Source organism: Trachurus japonicus, chromosome 14 (assembly GCF_045865225.1).
Source record: "Trachurus japonicus isolate A0001 chromosome 14, Traja_1.0".
Classification (NCBI taxonomy): Eukaryota; Metazoa; Chordata; class Actinopteri; order Carangiformes; family Carangidae; genus Trachurus; species Trachurus japonicus.
Window position 1 is genome coordinate 9780206 of NC_140920.1, and position 25458 is coordinate 9805663.

Here is a 25458-nt window from a genome sequence, read left to right on the forward strand (position 1 = left end):
TCAAATTCAAACTTCAAACTTCAAAATTCAAACTTCAAATTTTAAAATTCAAACTTCAAATTTCAAACTTCAAACTTCAAATTTGATTAAATTCAGTTTGGGGAAAAGTAGTTGGGGAAAAGTTTTTCAGTTGTAGAATATTCAAAAGTTAACATTATTTACTAATCACTGTTGTGGTTTAAAATTAGGTGCAAAATATAAATCAAGAACTGTATATATACTACTTTATGAATATTGTTTATTTGACCAGTTTGAATTTAATTTAAATGACATTTTGTTCCTGTTATCCCCCCTGAATCCACCAAACTGCTGGGATCAGAATAATCCTGATTTTTTGGATCAAAGTTAGCCCGATCCTACTGAAAAGTTTTGAACAACACAAACTGAGGGTTTTATCCAGATCAAAACCAAAATTGGATTACGTGATCTAATCCAATCTCAGAATCCGTTTTTGGTTTTGAACAACCCATTTTCAAGATTTGATCCAGGGCCGGCCCGTGGCATAGGCCGTATAGGCAAATGCTAAGGGCGCCGTCCATCCAGGGGGCGCCAGCGCCACAAATGGGAAAGAAAAAGGGAGGTGTGGGTTCAATCCCCGCCTGGGCCCTCTTCACCTTGCCACATTGACATTGCTGGAAAGGACACCCAAATCAGAGGAGAGATGATTGTGCTGGAGCCAGAAGGGGTGATATTGAACACTTCCCACTTTTAGTCATTTAACGGCAAAATGTTGTTGGACATCCATTTTTCATGTCAGCAAGACAGGATGTTATGTGAGAGACATCAGTGCAACCAGGTTTTAAAGGGCCATATAGTTGAATGTCAACCACATAACAATGGAAGTTGACGTCATACTTCTGGATTATGTAGATTATGAACGAAAGGGGTCCAAGAATGGATTCCTGTGGGACCCCATAAACAAGAGGAGCACTGGAGGAGGAGAAATCACCGATCATTACAGAGAAGGACCAATTTGACAGGTATGAAACAAGCCAATCCAGAGCCACATCACTGATACCAACAAGGTTCCTCAGTCCGCTGATCAGGATGATCCCCTGCAATGTTATGTCACAGGAAGTAGCTTCCCTATTTATTTTTTTTTCAGTGTTTGTGTTGTGCAAAGCTGGTGACCTCAGCAACCTTTGATTTCTGACCACACATCAGCTCTTTCAGGTGTGATCAGAGTTCACGATGCTTTCAGGTCCAGACCACATCGTTTCCCCTTTTAGGCCCATCCATTACCTTTTTTCATAACATTTTATTTTTCAAAATATTTTATCTTACCTTCTTACCTTTAGTCTTCTTTTTTTACTCTTATGTGCATTATATTTTTATTTTCCTATTCAGGAGCTTTGTAACAAAAGAATTACTGCTGCATTTGGACGTGAACAAACAATTAAAGGAATCTATAGTCTATAAAGTCATCACGTTATTTACGAACAATAATTACATGACACAAGAAATAATAAAACTAAAACTTAAATTTGTTTATTTGTTTATTATTAAGATAAAAACACGTCTCTGTCCTTCAAGTGCCTTTTTCTTAGACTCATCCCCCCTCCCACAGCCCTTAGCTGAAAACACTAAATGTCCTGCTTGTTCTTCTGTATGTTATGACGACAGTCTGGAGCAGTTCTCTGAAGCCACGCCCCCCCTCTGATAAAGCTGTGGAAAATATCACTGCTGAAATAATTGCCTCAGATCATTTTCTTCCTCTGCTTCTTCAGATTCACAGGTAACCTTACACACACACACACACACACACACACTGGCTCTGGGTCAGGGTGGGTCTGGTACTTCATGATGGAGGATTGGGACCAGTTTGGAGAGAGATTTGGTCTGAGAAACTCAAATGCTCCATATACATTCTTGTTTGATTTCTTTCTCTGCTCTTATTGTGTAACCAGCAACCTTAACTGAGTAGAAGTGAAAGTAGGGGATGGTTGTAACAGCATCACTTTCACCAACAAGGGATAACATTAGAGTTATGTGTGTACCCACTCACTCCCTGACATTGCATGTGAATTTGCATGGCTGTGTCAATAAGTGAGTAGGTTTTACAGCCAAAAAACATATTTTGGACCAAGCCTAAATTTTGACTAGTATCAATACCGTTGAAGTTTGAGTTAGGTAATTTGAGATAAGATGAAAGAGCAGGTTCTTAGGTGAAATATGAATCATTTCATCAATGTATATTTCAATCTACCATGCTCGTACAGCTAGTCAAACAATGGCGGACAGGAGTGGGGATGGTTGTAAAACCTTTTATCTTTGTTGTTTTATTAAGTGTCATTAAGTGTCAACATCTTTCCCGGAATTATACATGGACTATGAGCTGCTTCTGACTTCCTGCTGAAGGTTTCCGTTCATACATGTAGGCTACTGGTATTATCAGAAGATGTTCTTTAAGACAGCTTTTAATGTTAGGATCCACACTACTGTCACTGTTCTTCATTTAACCATCAGTGATGAGTTTTTTTTGTTCATACTGAACCAACATGCACAATAAACTTACATAGATGCATATTTTTTTTGGTTTGGTCTCAGTTTTTAGTTTTTAATCTCACAGTTTTTATGTGTTTATTTTATTTATAGAGAACAAATGAGGGAACTCTGTGTCATAATGTGAGAGCCCTACCATGAACACTCTGCAAGCTATGGGAGCTGAGACAGAAAGTGTTACAACCATCCCCGGTCTCCTAAAAGTTAAATCAAGTACTAATGCTAGGGCAAGATAATATTTTCTTTCTTTTATTGTTGTTTTATCTTTTTTCTTTTCTTGTCATGTTTTTTTTATGTTCTTATGTTATTTGAATGTTCCCTCTTTTATTGTGAAGCACTTTGAGCTGCAATAATTGTATGAAATGTGCTATACAAATAGTTAGGGTCACGGGGCAATCGCCACGAGCACTATTGCTTGTGGATTTTTTTCTATGTAAAATTATTTTTCATCTTCCGGACAAATTTCGATTCGCTACTTGTCCTACAACTCGAAACGAAAATAGTTATTATTATTATTATCATTATGAAGGATGAAATAAACAGCAATGTGAGTGAATGTGTCTAGAGCACAGAGACGCAAAGGTGCGTTCAGGTACCGAAATGTGGAACTGTTTGACTTAACGTGAATCAATACATGGTAGTTTGGTTGGTGAAAATAAAAGTAGCCTACCGAATTCGGTACCCATCCCTGATTTCTACATCTTGCAATGTGGATCTGACCTAGTGTTTGGTGCACTGGTACTGAGTGCTAACCTAGTACATGGAACAACACCTCACTGGTGAGGAAGGAGTCTGAAGTGGTGCAGGAGCTGAAGCAACCCCAGCTACATCTAGTTGGGTTCACCTCCACACAAAGTGATGGTTGTGGAACAACACTCAAGGAGAAGGGCTGGACTTTCCTCTTCTGTATGAAACACCCTCCTGGATTTGAACCAGAGTAGTGCTTTGTTACTGGACTTCGGTGAGCACAGTTTGGCCACCATGTTCAAACACAAGGTTACTCATAGGTACTATTGGTACCAGAGCAGTGTTGGCCAGAGGTCGATGGTCGACTTGATCATGGTCTGAGTCAGCAGGATGGCTGCAGCGGTTGCAGAAGGAAAACCTCAGGAGTAGGAATGACTTCAGAGAGGCTATGAAAGAGGATTTTGATGTGGACGTTTACCTGTTGCATAATGTCTCCTTCAGCTGCAGTTAGCAGGCTGGGCTAACCGTTTACCAGTTAGTGTGTTGTGTTTAGTAGACTGAGCCTTTAATGAGGACACACCATTCATAAGGTCCCACAGCTCAACAGTGACATCACTAACTGACTCGGCCTCTCTATCCAGCTGAGCCAATGGATCCTCCAAGTTACACAGAGGCTTTTCCACTGAACGGGGGTGAAGCGCTGCCCACAGAGCCCCCAGGACCTCCAATGGTTCCCTACACCACCGTCAACATGTCCACAGAGCGCCCCCCAAGAGACCACATCGTCTGGTCCCTGTTCAGCTTCGTGTACTGCCCCGCCTTTTGCCTCGGCCTCGCTGCTGTCATCCACTCCGTCAGGGTGAGTCACACATGAAAACAGTTTGTTACCATCTCCATACATGTCCCGTCTCCTTCAGACTGATTCACTGAACTCTGTTTCCTCCAGGCCAGAGACAGTAAAATGACGGGAGACTTTAGCAGCGCTGTTCACCACGGCACTACTGCCCGTAATTTCAACATTGCTGCCCTCGTCGTGTTCGTGATCCTCCTCCTGTGTGGTTTGACCAGTTATGAGATGTTCAGCAAGCCTTTCTGGGGACGAATAATGGCTGGTATTGGTACTGTCTTGAGGAAATGGATCTGAGTGGTCATGATCCAGGATCTGCTTCATGCTAATGGCACCATTTATAACTTTTTGTACCTTTTTACTTACACACTCCAAAAATAAGTAATTGGCTTAGAAGTTTCTTCTGTGAGTCTGTGATTCAGAGTCTGAGCAGATGGTTTCTGCACTGTTCATTTTCTGGTTTGACCACTATAGTGTGTCTCCAGTGTCACCACAGATTCCCATTTTAAAATGTCCAACTTTACAAAGTTTAACAAGTTTATAAATAAGCATGTTGTTGCCTGTTTTTGGCCTCATCTAATGACTGATAACTCACCTGTTTACACTTTTATTAAGAAATAAAGCTGTGAAGGACTGAGGGTGGGGCCTTTTTAAATACCTTCAAGCAAGATGTGCTAACGATGTATTAGTAGCTATAACAGTGGTTCCCAACCTTTTTTGGCTTGTGACCCCATTTTGACATCACAAATTACTGGCGACCCCACGATCATGATGTGCCAGCTCAGATATTTTTATATGCTGCATTTTGTTTGAACTCGATTTATATTCGAAAAAGTGAAAGTATAGAATACAGTTGTTTGAGATTGTGTGTGGTGTTTTTCGTCAAATTTTTAAAAGAATAATTAATAAAAAAATATATATCTTTATCAGTAAGTTGTTGTTTTTTTAAAAAATCAATTACAACACATTTCAGGCGACCCCATTTGAATTTCAGGCGACCCCATGTGGGGTCCCGACCCCAAGGTTGAAAAACACTGAGCTATAGTAAGTCTGTGTAAAGTGAACTAGCTGTCAGGGTGTGAAGAGGATTTCAAGCAATTCAGTAAAAAATGCTCCAGAGTTAGGATCTCTAACCATACCTTTAATAAGACATCTGTCTGCGTTGAGACACCATTGACCAATCAGAGCAGAGCAGCTGCTGAACCAGCCCTCGTACTTCCTCTTGTGGTAATGCATCCATTGCTGGATTTCAACCGCCAGAAAACTAAAAACTTCTTCACTTCCGCCATGGTTTCCTCTGTTCTCAAACCTTTATTAACACAAATGAAACCTTAAAGACACAAATCTAAAATTTGTATTGTGTTTTTTTCCCCCCTCCATGTAATTCTGCTTGTCATACAATGTGTAAAAGAAGGCAAGAACCATTGACACCATGATGTTTGTGAACAAATACATTTATAATGCACATAGTAGGCTATTATGCACAAGTACACAAAGCACTTATTTTTGTTTATTAAAGCAGAAGTAAGTGGTCCGGTCGTTTTCGCTAATGCTGCGTTCCAGGCAGGCTTTTGAAATCGTAAATTACAAAAAAAATATACGAGTTTCCTTGAACGCACCATAACAGTCCTCGTCACCACATTCACGGCGTTCCTTGGCTGCACACACAGCCCTGCATGCCGTTCTCTCTCCTCATTGGATAAAAACTGTAGGATACGATAAATGTTTTCTCTTCGGCTCAGAGCAGAGCAGAGGGACTGAGAGACCCGTGTTTCAGTCCAAACACTCTATGTAAGTGATTGCTGTCGGAAGATATAACTATTTAAGACTTATATTAACACAAATATATCACTTACTTCTGCTTTAAAGCACTGAGAGTCTCTCCAGCTGTGATGATACATGCTCCAGAGCTGCTAGACAAATGAAGGAAAGGTCGCGTATTTCTTCATATTGGGAAGGATGAGCAGCGCCTCACCGTTCTTTGTTTCGTCTGTTAGCAGCTCAAGGACGCGCTCAGCCACCTCAGACACACTGAAACAAAAAAACGTACAGTGATATCAGTGAACATGCACGGACACATTTTTTTTTTTTTTGTATATTTTTGGGGCTTTTTATTGCCTTTAATCGATAGCACAGTCGGGAGAGAGACAGGAAATGGGGAGGCAGAGAGGGGGAATGACATGCAGGAAAGGGCTGTGAGGACTGTAGCTTCAACATGGGGTGGCAGCTCTACCAAGTGAGCTAAAGGCTGCCCCTGCACGGACACATTTAATGGTTTAATGGAGTCACAAGAGTTGAAGCTTTGTGCCAAGACTCACTTCAACATCCCAACTTTTTCCACCAGTTGATTCGCTGCACCAGCCAGTTGGGAGAATTGTCCCAGTCGGTTGAAACTGTTGTAGAAGAGGTCAGTTTGCACGAAACCTGGGCAGAAGGCGTTGAACCGTACACCGTAGCCTGAGGCGGCTGAAGCAGCCTGATAAAAAGATTCACACATGCAAATGGTCTCCAAAGAGACACAATGGAAACTGCAAGCAATAGAATGAATGAATGAATTCATTTTAAGAAAACCATCCTTACTGCCATAGCTCGAGTGAAGCCAATGACTCCGTACTTGGTGGCTGTATAGACGGGACAGCTGAGTAGTGGGCTGAGACCTGTAAGATGTGGGTCATATCAGTTCAGTCCTAACAGAGGGATGTCTGTCTAGACTTTATGCAGCATTTTCTCCTTTAATATTTCATTAAATCTTCCACCTGTGACACTGACTGAGATATTTTTCTTCCACCATGTTTCTCGTTGCAAAGGAAAAACTGCAAGTCATAAGACCGTTAATGTATCCCACACATGAGACATTGGGTTGTTACAGTAGCATTGTAGCCTACAAGGTAAAAAAAAAAATATATATATATATATATATATATTATATATGCAAATATAGAAATATAAAACAATAAAAAGCAAACATGTAAAAATATAAAAACAAAGTAAGAGAGAGAGACATTCAGTACAGTTATGTGCCAAATTATTTCAAGAGTATATACAGTTATTTACAAGAGCAGAATACAAATTATATACAGTGTTGGTAGTTGCACAGTGTGTAGTTTGTACACAAAAATGGAAGTGTTGGGCATTAATAAATAAATACTTTTACCTCAGAGCCTTGTTGGAAAAAACTATTCATAAGTCTCTACAGCACAGGTCTTTCATTGATGCAGTGAAAATGAATGCACACAACATTTTCAAACCTGTCTGTGTCTCTGTGCACGGGCCTCAATGCATTGTGGGTCATTCATACCTGCCATGGATGCTGTATTGATGATCATTCCTCCCTGACCTCCAGTCAGCTTGTTCATGTGCTGCAGAGCCAGGTAGGTCACCCTGATAACACCGGTCTATATCAGAAAGTTAGATTGTGGAGTTGTGCCAGTTGTTAGTCCGTAAAGATTTATAGAGATAAAAACATTGTAAATCCTTACGAGGTTTATAGAGACAGTTTTCTCCCACTCGCCCTCGTTCAGGATGCCGGCATTGTTGCACACGATGTCTATCCCCCCGAAGGTTTCTACAGTTTTCTGAAAGGCAGCTTCACAGCAGACAATAAGAAGTTAAATGTTAACTTCTCATATTCTGCAAAAGAAGTTGGTTAATGTTTTATGTTAGTGCAGCAAACACATGCACCAGTACAAAACCTCTATCAAGCTAAGACTGTGTTATAATAAAAAAAAAGAAAAGAGTTGACTGGTTCTCATTAGGGTTAGGGCACCAATAAGACAATGAATTACTGCTTGTTAGTGTGGCTCCATCTCTTTTTACTTGATTAAACGCACACTAAAACTATGGAGCGCGAGAATGTAGTTGACGCATGTCTTAAAGGGATAGTTCACCCTAGAATGACTGCGTGATTCGCAGTAACCGCACTGACGCCGGCGCAAATCACGCGAGATTTGGACGGACCAGGAAGAGGAGCTTCGAGAAGCTTCCGCTACAAACAAGCTTAAAATATAGACTTATTTAATTTTTTTCGGGACAATTACGCAATTTGGGGCTTCAGCACAAGACAGACATTACATACGAGCATCATGGAGGTATTTGGATGTTTTTTTGTGTGTGTTTTTTTACGAAGAGCTCTGGTGTCCCTTTGCAACCGTTGCATTGAAATGCACTGCTACGCCAAGACCCCCTGTAACTCAGAGAAGGGACGGTGGACTCTGAAAATTCTTCCAGCCCTTAGTCAACATGAAGGTGAGTAGATAATGAGCGAAATATCATTCTAGGGTGAACTATCCCTTTAAGCCACAAAACCGCTTTCTTCAAGCTACAACAAAAAAACTGTGCAGCAATCCAAAAAAGGGCAATAATCATGAGCACGGTCAAAAACTAGTGTGCCCTCCTCATCTCCATAGTCACAACTAAATCAAAGTACGCACATATGACATTACACACATCTCAGCCAATACGAAGAGTGCAGTTATTCTTAATTAATAGGCATTTGTGTAACCTCAATATATGAAATCAGGATAAATACAACACATCTAAATTATTTATAAATGTGTTTTTCCTGAAGATCATTTTTCTAACATCTCTTTATCTCACCTTTGACCTGCTCCTCAGACTCAACATCACACTTCAGGAACGCGCTTCGTTCTGGTCCATACTGTTTGTCGAGGGCTGACTTCAAACTCTTCCCTGTGGTTTCATTCACATCCAGGATCATTACCTGTAACAGCCGGGTGAAGGTTTGTCAACAGCTAGAACATGTTACATGCTATTGTGCAGCAAAACACACAACATGTCATGAAGTGTATTGTTGCATAGCATTTCACCTTGGCACCATTTTGCAGAAGTATCTCCGTTATTGCTTTTCCTATTCCCAGTGCTGCTCCGGTCACCACAGCGACTCTTCCATTTAAAGACATTTCAGTTGTTCAAAGAAAAGAGGAGGAGGTCAGCTGTGGGATTCCTGCTGTGAGAGACAGAAAAGAATTGAGATCAGATGTTGTGCATTTACACAGACCCAGTTAAATAGTAACTTAATGAAATGTTGTCATTGATTTGCTTCCATGGAGGCAAAAGAGCATGACCTTAGAGCGCATGACATGAACTCTAGTGGCCCGTAGCCAAGGGGGATCGGAGGGTTCGTTCGTTCTGTGTGTGCATGTGCATGTGTGCGTGTGTTATACCTGCAACCTCCAAATGGGAATGGGAGCCTCCTTTCATTTATTAATATCTGACAGTAGCTACAGCCATCATACAGATGAGAACAGGGCAGAAGTGGTGGTGGTGTGGTCTTAAAGAGGATCATGGTGAAGCAGAGGAAACGGGGCCTTGACAGGCTGGTCCAGGTCAAAAGATTGAAAAAAAAAAAAAGTTTTGTTTTTTCTCACCAGCCACAGCTCCCCACTAGACTAGTGTCATACAGTCCAGCCATTCTTGCCATTACAAAGATAGAAACCTCAGTCAGTAGCCTACCAAATGTGTTTTTTTTTTTTATCTGAAGCGAATGTTGTCTTCCCATTATATTCTTCTCAGAGTACACCAGAATGCTTCATTTACCTCTTAAAATCATAAAAACTTTCTGGGGGGAGGATCCCCCCAGACCCCCCCCTACAGGGGTTTACTTTATCATCATTTCCAGTTTGCAGGTACCTATGTGTGTGTGTCTGTGTGTGTGTGTGTGTGTGTGTGTGTGTGTGTGTGTGTGTGTGTGTGTGTGTGAGTATGAGAGAGAGAGAGAGAGAGAGAGAGACATTTAACTACATTAAACATTATTATGATTATTGTTATGAAAAAGCTAAGCCTTTTTTTATATATATATATATAAAAAATGAATTACATGGTGAAAATTTTGTTGTAAATGAGAGCAACAGTAAAGGATAGTGGAGGAAGAGAAACATGTGATGTCAAAGTGAAGTTATAATGGGGAAAAAAAGAAGTGTGTGCCTTTATTATTATTATTTATTTACTTTTTTGGGGGGGGGGGGGAGTCCACTTTTTGGGAAAAAAGAACCCCCCCCTCCACAAGGCTGGCTACGGGCCTTTAAAAGAATTAAAAGAAACCAAGCAGGAGGAAAGTTCCACTATAACCTGTAATCCATGGGCCAACAGCGCCACCGTGAGGTCAAAATTACTTTGCAGCTTTGCAGATCATGAATCATTAATGAATCATCTCAGTCACCTCAGTTGAAAGGTCAGATAAAAATATTCGCTATGATTCATAATTTTCCCGATGATTAACAATAATAACAATAATTAAAAAAACACACCAACAAAAAGAAAATACGTAATCAACGTTTTAAAACAACGTATTAAAATAAAATAATATCAAAATTGTGCCACCTAGCGTTTAAAAGGGTCATTGCAGTCCTGTGTTTCACTCATTCCTCGTTAGTATAGTGGACAGTATCTCCGCCTGTCACGCGGAAGACCGGGGTTCGATTCCCCGACGGGGAGGCGCAACTTTTTTTTTTTTCCCCCTCCACCTAACCCTAATTTTTAATGTAATCTAACCCTAATGTTAACTAACTTAATCAAATCTAACCACAATCGGATCTAATCTAATAATTAATGTTTTACCGGCATTCTCGCATTGGTTATGACAAAAATAACACAGTAAACGACTGCCACATCAACACAATGCTGGTGTCCTACCGTAGAGTTGCAGCAACCACCACCATAGCCCAAACTGCTAAATTTACACATAGTAAAGTTTGTCACTATTTACTACTACAGCCCATCTTTGTCTTTGTCCTACTCCATCTCTGCTACGGTCACGCCAGCCGTCTTTCGTTTTCATGCAGTCAAGCCACAAGCCAGCCGCTCCAACATGCGCGCTTATTACAGACTTTATGGCAAACGCACAGACGCAGCAAGTGGGAAAGCCAGCGCTAATTTACAAGAGCGTGTGGGAACTTCCGGTTTTCAAAATAAAACGTCTTTGTTAAACGTATTGAGATTTTATTTTGTAAAATATGAGAACTAGCCTACATTAAAAATTCATAAGAATTATAAGGGCAAGTAAAATGCAATAGAGCAGGTGCGCATCATACAGCAAGCCCAAATCTACTGTCCTGTGTTGACTTTGAACCACACATGATGACCTGGCTGGAAGTTATTGAAAAATTAATAACATCTTCATACGTTTAACACTGACGTTTTATTTTGAAAACAGGAAGTTCCCACACGCTCTTGTAAGTTAGCGCCAGGTTAGCGCTGACTTTCCCACTTGATCTGTGCGTTTGCCATAAAGTCTGTAATAAGCGCGCACTTAAAATGTTGGAGCAGTATATATTAGGCCTACTTCAGAGAACAAAACAAGGAGGTTCAGCTGTCGGAGCTTTGGTGAGTAAATGGATTAAGTTTGATGCTGCACATTTAAAAGTAAGCAGCTGTTGATGGCGCTAATTAACATCGGCAATGGTAGCATTAGCAAAAACCTTACACAACTTTTTTCTTCTGCAGAGTGAGGACATAGGATCTTTGCCATGATGAACTGTTTTTACAGAGTAGTATCATCACTTGTACTCAGGTAAAGTATGAGAATATTTCTACCACTTACACAAACACACACTTCATGCATACAGTGTGTGTGTTTGTGTTTGTGTGTGTGTGTACATGTAGGCCTATGTAAAAATGTAGTGGAATCTCTCAGTGTAGAATCAGAATGTCTGTGTGTAAATTCTGGAACCTGTGACAGACACACACACACAGAGTTTCTGTTCAGTTTCAGTTGTGTCTGATAAAGACAACACACGCTCTCTCCCTTTATAGTGTTGAGAAGACAAAATACAATTGTCAGCTGCTTGTCTTTCCAGTGGAGGGAAAAGACATTTACTACAGCAAGCAGCATGTAAGTATTTATTTTATTTTATGAACCATCAATTCAAGCTTCTTCAGTGTTTTTATGAGTTAGCATCTTCTCATGGACATCAACTGATGCTTTTACTGCGTCACCTGCTGCTGTAACACATTGTTTCATGAACAACCCATACAATTATAACATTTTACAAACTCAGTAGACTGCAGTTATGGTTGAAACATCATTAGAGTGTGTTAGAAATGTGTTGATATTTTAATTGTTCATGTGTTGCTCATACAACAAAGAGGTTATTTAATGTTTTCCATCCTTGCTCAGTCTGAGTAATCTGAACAAAATGGACTCTGTGGTATTTTACCCGAGCAATGAGCTGCTCCAGGCCACTCGTGCCCTGCAGTTTATCCAGCTTCAGCTGCTGGAGCTGGCCAGGGACTGTGACAACGCGATCCAGAACAGCCCGGTCAGCCCCGACTACTTCCTGCAGCTGCAAGTTAAACTGGAGAAGCTTCTCTATGAGGTAGGTGTTTTTTGCTGTGTTTTATGTAGGACAACATTTATGTATTTATATTCATAAAGTTAATAATCAGTTAAAACTGCCAAATGAGAGACACTGTAGGCTATCTAAAGGTTTTTCCCAAACCTAATTTAATGTATCAAACATGCAGTCCTCCATTAAAACCTTTCAGACCCTATGATATAAAGTGACTGATTTTCATCACTTCACTCAAACCTTATAGACTTTTATTTTGAGTTTTTCCATATTTCATGTGTCTGATTCAGACCCGCACAGCCTGGATTCCTCCTCCGAGGAAACCAAAGATCAGTGACTTCAACACAATGAAGTTTGTAGGCAGTGGCACCTTTGGGTGAGTAAGACAGACGTCTTTCTTTGTCTTTCACTCTTTGGGTGAAGCCCAGAGGTCAGAGTAGAAAAGAAAATGGGATGTTTTTTGTGCTGATATTCAGTCAAAGAAGCGTGTCATGTTTCTAATATTTGGTGCAGGACTGTAAACCTTGTGCAACACAGAGACACCGGAAAAGACTTTGCCATGAAGCTCATCAAACGGCAGAACTTGACCAATTTAACACATGTCCAACAAGTGCTGGTGGAGCGGGACATCCTCACCTACACAGACAGCCCCTTTGTTGTCTCCATGTTTTGTGCGTTTGAGACAGAGAGGGCGCTGTGTATGGTGATGGAGTATGCGGGAGGTACAGAGGCTGCTGCGTGTCATGTTTGTTTAATCAACCAGGGACAGTGCACACTAGTAGTATATGAATGTAAACTTCCTGGACCTAAAAAACATCCTCATGGCTCCCTCTGACCCTGTAGGTGGGGACTGCGCCTCCCTGCTGCGTCACTACAAACGTCTCCCACTGAATCTGACACGTTTGTACATGGCGGAGACTGTCTGTGCTGTGGAGTACATCCACAGCTTTGGCATTTTACACCGTGATCTCAAACCCAGCAAGTGAGTTCTCTACTCTACTGAACCTGTCCCATTAAAACAACATTTGGCCCGCCCTTTTTTCATATTTAGTTTTCAGATTACAGATTTCAGGGATCATCTAACTGACTGTTTTAAAAAGTGTTAAGGTTTTTTTTTAATTTAATTTGATGGATTTTTTTCCCCTTTTGATATTTTAGACTGAATCTCAGCTTCAGGTTTTCAGCTGGAGTTTAATCTGACATTAGATGTTTCTCTTTGCAGCCTGTTAATCAGCACTGCTGGTCACATCAAACTGACAGACTTTGGCTTGTCAAAGATCGGAGCAATCGCCATGGAAGCTGATGTTCATGAAGGCTGCCTTGAAAGAATTGTGAATGAATTCACTGACAGGGAGGTTGGTCTCCTCTCCTCAACATTGACTTGTGTTTATCCAGTGTTAAACTATGTGCTGTAGTGCAAGTCAGTCATTTTCTGCTTCCTGTCATTGTCCATTTCCTCCTACAGATATCTGGAACGCCACTCTACATCGCCCCTGAGGTCTACTTGAGCCTGTCCTATGGAAAGCCTGTAGACTGGTGGGCTTTGGGGATCATAACGTACGAGTTCCTGGTGGGCTGGCCCCCCTTCTCTGGTGACGGTCTAGAGGAGCTCAGGTACCAGGTCATCAAAAGTAAGAAACTTGGGTTTAGCTCATTATCTTCCCCTCACTTTTATGTACTATCCTGCAGCTCTGAATTAATCTTCATGTATTTCTGTAAAAAGATAACATACTTTTTCCCACTTTATAATTTAACTTGATAGATAAAACGCTGAGGCTTTATGTTTCTTTTGGATTTGGGATGTTATCTTAATGGGATCTTAACATGATGTTAATAATGGTTTTCTCTGGTGGTGTAGATATTTTTTTTGTAATGACTCGACTTCTTTTCCAGGTGAAGTAATATGGCCACGGGATGAAGATGCTTTACCGTCTGATGCCCAGAACTTCATCACACTCTTACTGCTGAAGAACTGTGTGAGGCGCCTGGGTACAAGTGAGTGACAGCTTTACAAATAACGGACACGTGGATGAGATGAATACAGTGGCTGTGACACTTGAACTGGTCGGAAGACAACTGGTGGATTACAGTAACAGGTTGTTGGAGAGAGTCCTGATGACTTAAAGCTCCATGTAGGGCTGAAACTAACGATTTTTTTCATTATCGATAAATCTGTCGATTATTTAGATAATAATAAAATGTTGAAAAATGTTTAAAATCAGTGTTTCCCAAACCACAAGATGACGTCCTCAAATGTCTTGATTTGTCCTCAAACCAAAGAGATATTCAGTTTATTGTCATAAAGGAACAAAGAAACCAGAAATATTCACATTTAAGAAGCTGAAATCAGAGAGTTTTGACTTTTTTTCTAAAAAAAATTCTATTATCAAAGTAGCTGACGATTAATTTACAGTAATAATCGATTATTGTTTGATTAATTGTTACAGCTCTAATTTAGTGAGTGTTCCTTTAATTGTGTGTATGATGTAAAGATGTACAAACTATATTTTTGACTCTCGTACATTGTATCCAGGAGGAGTGAGGGAGGTGAAGGAGCATCCCTTCTTCCACGAACTGGACTTGAATAATCTGCTGAGAATGGACCCACAATTTGTCCATTTCCTGCAGATAGAGGATGATAGCAGTTGTTTTAGAAGTAGGTCCCAACAAAGACTCAGGTCTGATAGAACCTCAAGACACTTTCTCCAGCTCTTTTTTTTCCTATTGCTTGTGGATGTGTCTCTACAGACCAATCAAAGGCCTTCTCTGACTTATCCAGTGATGATGACGACAACGATGACAGTAGTGTATTCAGTGCTGTCCATGAGTTCACTGAGGATGACGACGAGTCGAGCGAGGACAGTGAACAATCGTCAGTGCAGCTGCCATATTTCTGCTCCGTCCCCTTCCGCTTCAGAGAGGTGCAGTTTTTATCAATCACCTTTGACACGAGTTCAGTCTCTTTTTCACTGTTAGACACAGCGATTATAAAACAGTTAATGTACTCTGGTCCTGGACGATCATTCACACACACACAGAACTTTATTGACAGACAGGATGTTTATGCACAGTGGGATCGTTGTGTGGTTCTTCAATCTGTCACCTGTTAACTTTTAAACTGCAGGTGTACGACAGCTCCTCCTACTCCAAGCTCAAGTCCCAGCGCAATCCTCTGTACTGGAGGCCAGCGGAAGTACAGGAGGAAGATGATGGTGATGATAATGATGATGATGATGATGAAGGTTATGGGGTAGAGGACTCGGTGGACTTGGTAGACCTCATGGATCTAGAGGATCTTGAGGACCAAGATGACCAAGATGACCCTGAGATGGAACTTTGTAAGGACCTCATATTCTTCACCTTCAGCAGTATTGAGGATGAGGAAGAGGAAGAAGAGGAGGAGGAGAGGGAGGAAAGTAAAGAAGGAAACAACTTATAAGGGGAGAGGTGGAGAAGAAAGGAGGGGAGGAGGAGGAGGAGGACTCGTCACTCTATCATTTCTCTTGTGTTAACCAGTCTCTCTAACATTTTCACTACAAAATAAATAAGTAAATAAAAACCGCAGTAATTGAACTTGAATTTAGTATTACACACGTAATTCAAGATGAGTCTCAATGTTTTCTGTTACAATTGGAAAAACTCTTAAATCTTTCACATAAGAGTCGGTTCACTTTTAATAGGTACGGCAGTCAGAGCAGCAACAGCACAGGAAGCATGAGAAAAGCACAAAACAATAAAATAGGCTAGTTGAAAAATGAGGATGTGCTGGAAAGCAACCTGAAAGAAAACGTTGTTTTACTCTCATCTAAAGGTTAATGATTTAACCTAATCAAAGATAAACTATTTAAGTAGCTTTATATAATGACATTAAGGATTCAAGCAAGTGCTGGAAACGCTTCATATGAACACGGCCATTAAACAAAAAGCTAAAAATTATATCGTTTCCATGACACATGACAAAAACATTTTGGGGAATTTTTTTTAAAATTTAGTTTATTTGCTGATTTGGACAGTTTAATGCCGGAAATTCAAGGCAATAGTTTGAGGGGTTGGGAAGTGGCAGCCACGGGATTGTGGGTGGGATAGGGTGTTTTTATTATGTAAAGCACTTTTGTGTTGCATTTCTAATTGTACGAAAAGAACTATTCAAATAAAAGTTGATTGATTGACATTGTTCTCAAGTTAATTTACTAACCCTGACTGAAATGTTTTGTCACTGTAAATGAGGAAATCGTTTAATAATAGGTGAACTAGCAGCTGCTGAGGTATAGTAATAGGAGGGAATTTTTGTATTGCATTTTGTATTAGTTTATTCGATCATTCTTCTCTGGAGGAGGGTCTGGCGAGCGAGACTATTCGATCATTAACACAAAATTATTTACAGTTGAGCATCAATCACAGTCAGTCAACCTTCCATAATACCATCATTCGTTCAACTAGTTCATAAATAGATCGAAAAGGTGTAGGCTGAAGCTATCTAGCTTAGCCTACCCTTTAATTCAATTTTCCATTATATTCATTAGAGCTCTTCATGATTTCAGAGTCATAGAAAGAAACAAGTATCCAATAATTCACAAATGTAGCCAAAAATAAAATAAATAGATAATTAAGCAGTAGGCCTATTACAGTTACAGTCAGAGTCATAGAAAGATATATTTCTTGGCCAGGACCCCCTTGCAAAAGAGATTCTGAATCTCAATGGGATTATTCCTGGTTAAATAAAGGTTAAATAAAAAATAAATAAAAATTATCCAATAATGAACAAGTATAGCCAAAAAATGAAATAAATACATAATTGAACAGCATTACAGTTGCAATCAACACCCAATTATTCAATACTGTTTATAGCTTTCTATCATACTATGATTTAATCTATTTTTAAATTGTGTTATGTTTTTGCATTGTTTGAGATCCTCTGACAAGCTATTCCAAAGTTTTACTCCCACCACAGAAATACACATGCTTTTTTAATGTAGTAGCCTATTTATTCTTGGTTGTTTTAAGTTAAGTTTCCCTCTTAGCTCATATCTCCCAGCTCTCTTTCCTTGAACATTTTTTGAATATTATTAGGGAGTGCATTTCATCACACTCTTACTGCTGAAGAACTGTGTGAGGCGCCTGGGTACAAGTGACAGCTTTACAAATAACAGACACATGGATGAGATGAATACAGTGGCTGTGACACTTGAACTGGTCGGAAAGAAAACTGGTGGATTAACAGGTTGTTGGAGAGAGTCCTGATGACTTAAAGCTCCATGTAGGGCTGAAACTAACGATTTTTTTCATTATCGATAAATCTGTCGTTTATTTAGATAATAATAAAATGTTGAAAAATGTTTAAAATCAGTGTTTCCCAAACCACAAGATGACGTCCTCAAATGTCTTGATTTGTCCTCAAACCAAAGAGATATTCAGTTTATTGTCATAAAGGAGCAAAGAAACCAGAAATATTCACATTTAAGAAGCTGAAATCAGAGAGTTTTGACTTTTTTTTTCTAAAAAAATTCTATTATCAAAGTAGCTGACGATTAATTTACAGTAATAATCGATTATTGTTTGATTAATTGTTACAGCTCTAATTTAGTGAGTGTTCCTTTAATTGTGTGTATGATGTAAAGATGTACAAACTATATTTTTGACTCTCATACATTGTATCCAGGAAGAGTGAGGGAGGTGAAGGAGCATCCCTTCTTCCACGAACTGGACTTGAATAATCTGCTGAGAATGGACCCACAATTTGTCCATTTCCTGCAGATAGAGGATGATACCAGTTGTTTTAGAAGTAGGTACCAACAAAGACTCAGGTCTGATAGAACCTCAAGACACTGTGAGAACAAGTCGTTGTTTTATTCATTTTCTTGGCTTTGTATATTATCTGTGCAGTTTTAATTTTTACTATGTCAACAAACTTTAATACTCTCCATTTGATAAGTGATTGTTGGTGTGGTGGTTAAAATTAAATCAAGAGAAGACTGCAGTGTGAGGTTTGTCCAGAGGGGGCAGTGAGTCTCCAGTAGGGATGGCTGCTGCTGTAAAAAGAGCTGAACGAGGAAGAAATAGCAGCAGTGGCAGGAGAAGGCGACGGAGGAGAAGAAGAAGAATGAAGAGAATGCTAAACGGAAAATAGAGGGGACGGAGAGCTGTTTGGTCAACGTGAAATTAACGCTTTTACCTCGATAAATTGCCATTGCAAAAATAGCTGCAGCATTACACTCGCTAAAGTATGACAGAGCCTCAGTCAGCGCTGTTACTCAGGAGACAGCTTGCAGGTAAATGATAACCCGTGGTGGTGGTGGTGTTCAACTAACTGATGCTGGCGGCTGCTGCCGTTAGCTGTGATTCAATGTTTTCTTGAACCTTCCACACACTAACGTTATTATTATTATTAAGGTCCCGTGGAAACATATAAATAAACTGCGTGGGGTGGGTGGGCAGTTTTAGCAGTTGATATTGACAAACACTTTCCATCCTTGGTGAACAAACGCATCCAAACGTGCTAGAAAACCAACTCTTCTCAGACGTTTGTTTTGACTTTGGAACAGTGATTTCAGTTAGGCTAACCGTTAGCATCCTGCTGCCTCGACTGACTCGATGTGTTTACATCAATTTTAACCCGCATAACAAGTGGTGTTTTGTATTTTTCCACTGTCGGTAATCACAAGTTATGCAACAAACAAAAAAAAATTATGGCAGTCACTATTTATTTTTTAATTACAGGTTCACAGTTTTCTCTTGCTAACCACATTGAATTGTCAAAGGTATTTTAAGTTAGCCGACTCGCTAACGTTAACGTTAGATCTGTATGCTAACGGTAGCCGCTGTCAACAACACGTCAAGCTAACAAACCAGCTAATGTTAATCTTGCATTACCCCTATTTAGCAGAATCAGCTGCGAATTTAATTTAGCCACCATTATTTTACAACCTACTTTCCCAAAAAGCAATTGATTTTAACAGACATCATATAACGTTTTGGGTTGGTAAGTTAGCCTTGATGTTGCAGTTCAGGTTAGGTTAAGGTTGGAAAATCTACACGCAAGCTGTCAGGGACATAGTGTGATCCATTATGGTTTTACTGTTATTATCTATGTAGAAATAGTAAGTGATTCTAGGGTTGCAATAATAGAGAGTGACACTGACATTTTATACTTGACCCTTGGTCGAGATCGTCATATAATACAATTACATGCTCAGATGTATTTCCTTGACAGATAGCCTATTTACTTTGTTGTACATGAATAATAAGCGCTATTCAAGGCCTAAGTGTAAGCCTTTACTTGCAACACAGTGGGGGCTAAATCGCTATAACTAGTGCTGCAAGGCAGAGTTCAAGATAGCCTGCCAACGAACTGAGAGTAATACACAAATTGAAATCATTAAAGTACCTCTCTCTGCTGGTCACATCTGGCCTATGCTAACGTCCATATGTTCATAATCCTCTTTAACCAGATATAATACAAAAAACACTGTGATAGAGGGCTATACAGATTTTAATAACTCATCGCATCACTATTTTCAAGAAGTGCACATAATGTCAAATTGGTCATGTCTCGAAAAATGTTCATCAGTGTAGTAGAAAATATCCCAAAATATCAACTTTATAATTATAATGAGCAAACTGGCGGTAGAGCTGACCAGATTATCATATTATAATGAATAATGAAAAAGGGAGAGGCCTGTTGTGTGATCCAGTGATTTGGTTTCAAACCATTAGGGTGGTGTGTGGTCTCAGCAACATGCTGTTTCTAACTAAACCCTAAGCAAGGCCTACTCAGACAAGGGTTATGTTGTCTTTTCAGAAACAACTGCATGTTTAATGTATTGTAGACACATGTATATGAACCTATGGTAATTTAACTTCCTGTTGCATTTCTTTTTATATCCAGAGCTGAACAAAAACCCAGTGGAGGGATTCTCAGCAGGCCTGATCGAGGATAATGATCTCTACAGATGGGAAGTCCTTATCATTGGGCCTCCAGACACACTGTAGTAAGTCTATTGTGTCCTGATGCAAAGGTCATGGTGGAGTCATCCTTCGTGATGCTCTCATCAACTCAATTGCTTTGAATGTTTTGAAATATTCACCATACTTATCTACTGTATTGATTTCTCTCTTCGGTCTCTTTTGTTCACAGTGAAGGTGGTGTGTTTAAAGCTCATCTGACGTTTCCCAAAGATTACCCTCTCAGGCCACCTAAAATGAAATTTATCACAGATATTTGGCACCCTAATGGTAGGTTCACGTATGCAACACTGTCGGCGATAGTTACCTTTGTACACATGTACAGTGAGCCATGTTTGAGCATTTAATGAAATCAAGGTGTTCAACTTTGGGGATGTTGTGGAATTTATAGTTGTTAGGCCAAAGACTGTTTAACTGGAATTCATTACATTTCTTCCACACCCATTCATTGCATTAGGTTCTTATCTTCAGCTGCCTTTTTTCTTTCTTTTTTTAAAAAAGTAATTACATACATGTGGTGCCCTGGTATCTCATCTGGTATGGTCCCTACTCCCTACCTCTTTGGCTTAGTCCTTATTGCAGCGGCCATGAGTTCAAGTCTGTCACATAGCCCTTTGCTGAAGCCTTTTGCTTTCCCAAAAGTTTTTGTCACTCTCTTACTGTTGATAGGAGTACAAAGCCCCCCAAAATTGTTGAAAAAAACATTCAATCAAATGCTAGGTCCACAAGAGTGCTCCAGAGTCAGCTTCTGACAGCACTTAGAAATTAGATAGATAGATAGATAGATAGATAGATAGATAGATAGATAGATAGATAGATAGATAGATAGATAGATAGATACTTTTTGGCCTGGACTCAATGCCCCCCAGACCCATCAACCACATATACACATATACACATAAGTAAGGATTTACATTTTTAACTAGTGAGAAATACGGTTGTTGTCATTAAAATAAACTGAAATACACCACTGTCACATTGCAGAAAACTGAAATCAAAAATAGCATCTTCTGGTTCATAATTTGTGTACTTCATGTTTTTTTCCCCCCAGTTGACAAGAATGGAGATGTATGTATTTCTATTTTGCACGAGCCAGGGGAGGACAAATATGGCTATGAGAAACCAGAGGAGCGCTGGCTGCCTATCCACACAGTGGAAACCATCATGATTAGTGTTATCTCTATGCTGGCAGACCCAAATGGTGACTCACCAGCCAATGTGGATGCTGCAGTAAGTTTACACATTGAAAGTTGTTTAAAAATGTGTTTTTTTTGTTTTGTTTTTTTTTTAAAAGTAAACTGGTTGTAATATTCCTAAGCATTGGCTGGTTAATGTGTTTGATGGCAAATGTATGAAAGAGTATTGTGGTTGTTAATGAATGAATTACATATAGATATTATATATATCTAGAAAATGATAAATGTCACAGCTAAATGTCATAATAGGAAATGTTATGCAACACACTACAAAGAAAAAAACTTAGTAGTAATTTAATTGTCTAACTTTGTCTCCCCGCAGAAAGAGTGGAGGGAGGACAGACATGGAGCATTTAAAAGGAAAGTCGCCCGTTGTGTACGAAAAAGCCAAGAGACTGCATTTGAGTGATATTTAGCAAGAATCTAGCTTCAAGATTTCAGGGTAAGTGTTGTTTAACCATTTTAAAACCTTATGCTCATGTATCACAGCCAAGTTAATGTTCCTTTTCCTGGCATGCTTTTAAATATGCAAGAATATACACATCTACATTTAGTTTCTCTAGGAATCTAGGTCAGGCCTTGTGCCTTGCCCACCACTGCTACTTGCACTAGTTTGACAGGTGAAACAGTAGCGTGTAACCAGGCAGTTGAGTTGGGGAAACATTGGAGATACAGCTACGTGTTTAAACCTAAATCAGAGTCTCAGGAGTTTGTTGTGCACTAAATTTGGTAACTCAAAGACGTGTCAGAACAGTAAGCATAGTTAATTGGTTATGCTGTTTGTAAGCTTCCAACTGGCAGTGGCTGACTAGAGGAAGGGCTAATGAAAACTCTCGCTCTCTGTACTGAGGTTTTGAGTTTGTATTATGCAGTTTTGATAGACTTGAGTTTGTAATGACATTACACAAAGTGGTTGGCTGAATATTAAACTTTCCCTATTACCCGTCATTTAATCAAAATTACTTGAAGTGAATATTTTTTTCATTACACCATCAGGAGTGTTTACAGCAGAGCCAAACTCATTTAGCAACAAAAAAACCTAGAAACAAATGTAGAGAAGTGATAGACAGCTTTTGGCTTCCTTCCACAGAAGACAGTTGCCAGAACTGCTCTGTGAGTTGTGTCTTCTGCTTAGTGAGTGTCTACAGTAACTGTGTTTTAGGCACTTCCATGCTTGTTTCCTTGTTTGAAATTCAGCTGTATTGGAATATTGAATATGTACACTAAGCACAGAATAGGAGAGAAGCAACAGAAGGAAAAGGGTCATAAGCCAGTTGTAACAAGGCAGTATTTAAATAGGGAGCAATGAAGGGATGAATATGCCAATTAGTGCATTACACCATCTAGGAATATATTTAGCAACTTTTCCCAACAGGCTTTAGTTCTACATAAGTGTGCATTTTACCTACATATTACATACTTCTTATCCATTTGCTATGTATTTTTTGTCATTTGTCTCATAAGTTATATATACATTTTTCTCTAATTGAGTTGTATTACTCTCTTATTTGTCTTTTTGCACTGTATGTTAATGCCTGCTGCTGTGACACAACAATTTCCCAGCCTGCCCTGGGATCAATAAAGTAGATCTTAATCTTGATTTCTAAAATATCATTATTTCTTGTTTGTTTAATTTTCCAATATAAAGACTTAGATCTACCTTTTCTATCCCTGTATTACCATAAACTTACATGACAGCAACCATTAAGTTCATATAAGCCCTTATTCTTTAAAAAACAAAAATATCAGCTGAAAAATACAAAAAGCAGACTGTTCACCCATTAAACTATAGATATGTCTGAGAATAGCAATTCTAACACCACTACCAACAACTTACTCATTTTTGATATTGCTGATTTATCCATGGGTATTGGTGCCAATACACTATTATATCCACCCATTCATTGACTGGATATTGCTTATCACAGAAATGTCCCTTGCTTTAAGCCCTGTTAAGACTTTGTAATATGGGTATGAATTGCACACATTTAGGTGGTTTAACGTTCCGCAGATCTTTTCCTGCCCTTTTTTATAGCTCATATTTTGTGCATGTTGTTAATGTTATGACATGGATTATCGGACTTGCTGATTCCTAATGTGTTTTTTCTGTTACTTTTGTTGTGTGTTTTCCCTCAGGTCTCCAATTGAAAATCAACATGGCACTGTTTCCTGCACTCTTCCACCCGCCAGGCTTGTCCTTTATTTTGGCAGGAACAGACTGGCTACTGTAGGCTGCAATAGAACATAACAGTGACTACCAAGGCTGACAGAAAACCTGCCAAGCAAGTGCCAACTCAAAAATCAAACAAACAAACAAACAAACAAACCCAGAAGGTGATAAAACATTTTTCAAGTCTATGAACTGCTTCAACATTCAGGAAGATATTGTAAAGACATGTATATAGCACAGACTAAACCGGATAATATATAAGCACCCCCTCCATCCATCAAGACACTTAGACCAAATGGATAGTGCTGGTACAGATAGATTTATTTTTGTCCTCTTTCCCACTCTCTCGACTCCAGCATGCATTAGTTCTCTTCAGATTGTTTCATCAGGATGTCTTAAATAGAGAGAGAATTGTGATGCTGTTGGAGGAATGTCACCTAAGAAGAGCTTGATTGATTCAAGTGAGACATGAATGATGTGACTCATTGAAGGTTTTTCTTTCCATATTAGAATTCAAAGCTGTTCTCAAGAGTTCTTTGGCCCTCTCAGAACTCGCCATTACCTGAATGATTTTGTTTTTCCTTCAACTGTTATAAGTCTTACCATCCTGCTCAGTTGACATGAAATGGCAACACACCCCCCTTAATTTTTGTGCATGCTAAATTTTGTTTATCTTTTTTCAAAAGTGCCTCCTAATAAAATGCTTGGCCACTTCACCCTGCATTGAACAAGTGTTTTAAAAATGTTGAAAAAACATGGAGAAATTGTGAACCACCCATGTATGAATTTACTTAATAGCCAGTACACAGGGAATCTGTATCATTAGATAATTGGTAACAATTTGGTGTAGCAATAACCCCCTTAGTATGAAGTGTACAAATGTTAATTTTTGATATCCTGAGACACTTTGAGGTCCTCTTCTCCAGTATTCTGTTATTTTAGCAGCCTCTCTTCCTTGTCTGTGTTGTCCTCGGTAGGAATTGTTATGCATGCTTTATCTTTTATTTTTTATTTTATTTTATTTTTTTGCTGAATGTTTCTGGGTTTACGTTTGAGTGTTTGTGTATACAGTATGTGTGCCCATTTTGTTTTGTCACGCTCTGCCCTGATCCACAATCTCATGATTACTCTGCTCACTGAACTATTGCAGTTTTGCCTAATGTACAAAGACAAAATACTGATGTATATTTTTCATGTTATGAAACCTGTTACCTGTAGTGAGTTCTTCTAAAATATGACTTTTTTTCAATATTTACTTGTGTATTTAATTCAGATGTGTTTTGGATACAACATGAATTACATAGTACTGATGCAAATGACAACAGAAAACATCCCACAAACTCAAGAATTTCACTTCTGGGTTGGAGTCATCACAGATAGTTTATAGTTTCCTCAACTGTCTGTGGAGTCCAGTTGATGACAAGCCACAGCCAAACACACTGTCCAGTATTGCTTCCTCAAGCATGGCACTGTCAACTAAGAAAGTTGATGAATTTTATTTTTATTTTATTTTATGGTCCCACAGACTGAATCCCATGTGCTTTTTTCCATTCACCATCTCCTAAAATGAATAATATTTAGTGCTCCAAAAATAAAACAAATGCAAAATCAACTTTGTGAGATAAAGAAGGACTGTCTGGTTGTGACAAACATAATAGCAGAGTTGTAATTCTTCACCACAGCACGTTGATCAACCAAATACATCTGCAGTGATTTGAAAGACAATATGTGCAATCTTGAAATGAAAAAACATAATCAAATCATATTGTATCTCATCCTCTAAATGCA

General features: G+C 39.2%; 3 protein-coding genes, 1 non-coding gene and 1 pseudogene across 4 annotated transcripts; 4 read left to right on the forward strand and 1 right to left on the reverse strand.

Annotated features, from left to right (window-relative positions):
* Window positions 1-3838: 3838 nt before the first annotated feature.
* LOC146974246 (dispanin subfamily A member 2b pseudogene) lies at window positions 3839-4333 on the forward strand (annotated as a pseudogene).
* Window positions 4334-5905: 1572 nt separating this feature from the next.
* Window positions 5906-9040, reverse strand: LOC146974247 (15-hydroxyprostaglandin dehydrogenase [NAD(+)]-like). Its single transcript, XM_085797388.1, has 7 exons — window positions 8863-9040; window positions 8633-8756; window positions 7516-7622; window positions 7335-7431; window positions 6617-6693; window positions 6355-6512; window positions 5906-6067 (listed from the first exon to the last, which is right to left on the reverse strand). The coding sequence occupies exons 1-7, from the start codon at window positions 8953-8955 to the stop codon at window positions 5950-5952; spliced, it is 774 nt and encodes a 257-aa protein (XP_085653514.1). The 5' UTR covers window positions 8956-9040; the 3' UTR covers window positions 5906-5949.
* Window positions 9041-10417: 1377 nt separating this feature from the next.
* trnad-guc (transfer RNA aspartic acid (anticodon GUC)) lies at window positions 10418-10489 on the forward strand. Its single transcript has one exon. It is a non-coding gene; the product is annotated as a tRNA-Asp (tRNA).
* Window positions 10490-12161: 1672 nt separating this feature from the next.
* Window positions 12162-15717, forward strand: LOC146974249 (microtubule-associated serine/threonine-protein kinase 3-like). The gene is made up of 11 exons (XM_085798939.1): window positions 12162-12369; window positions 12633-12718; window positions 12856-13064; window positions 13186-13324; window positions 13565-13697; window positions 13808-13973; window positions 14236-14337; window positions 14876-14998; window positions 15091-15263; window positions 15467-15613; window positions 15709-15717. Exons 1-11 carry the CDS (start codon window positions 12190-12192, stop codon window positions 15715-15717), a joined length of 1467 nt encoding a protein of 488 aa, XP_085655065.1. The 5' UTR covers window positions 12162-12189.
* A 2689-nt stretch (window positions 15718-18406) lies between these two features.
* On the forward strand, window positions 18407-24921 carry ube2g1a (ubiquitin-conjugating enzyme E2G 1a (UBC7 homolog, yeast)). The gene is made up of 6 exons (XM_085797398.1): window positions 18407-18611; window positions 20228-20330; window positions 20477-20574; window positions 21356-21534; window positions 21823-21942; window positions 23637-24921. Exons 1-5 carry the CDS (start codon window positions 18566-18568, stop codon window positions 21907-21909), a joined length of 513 nt encoding a protein of 170 aa, XP_085653524.1. The 5' UTR covers window positions 18407-18565; the 3' UTR covers window positions 21910-21942; window positions 23637-24921.
* Window positions 24922-25458: the final 537 nt, after the last annotated feature.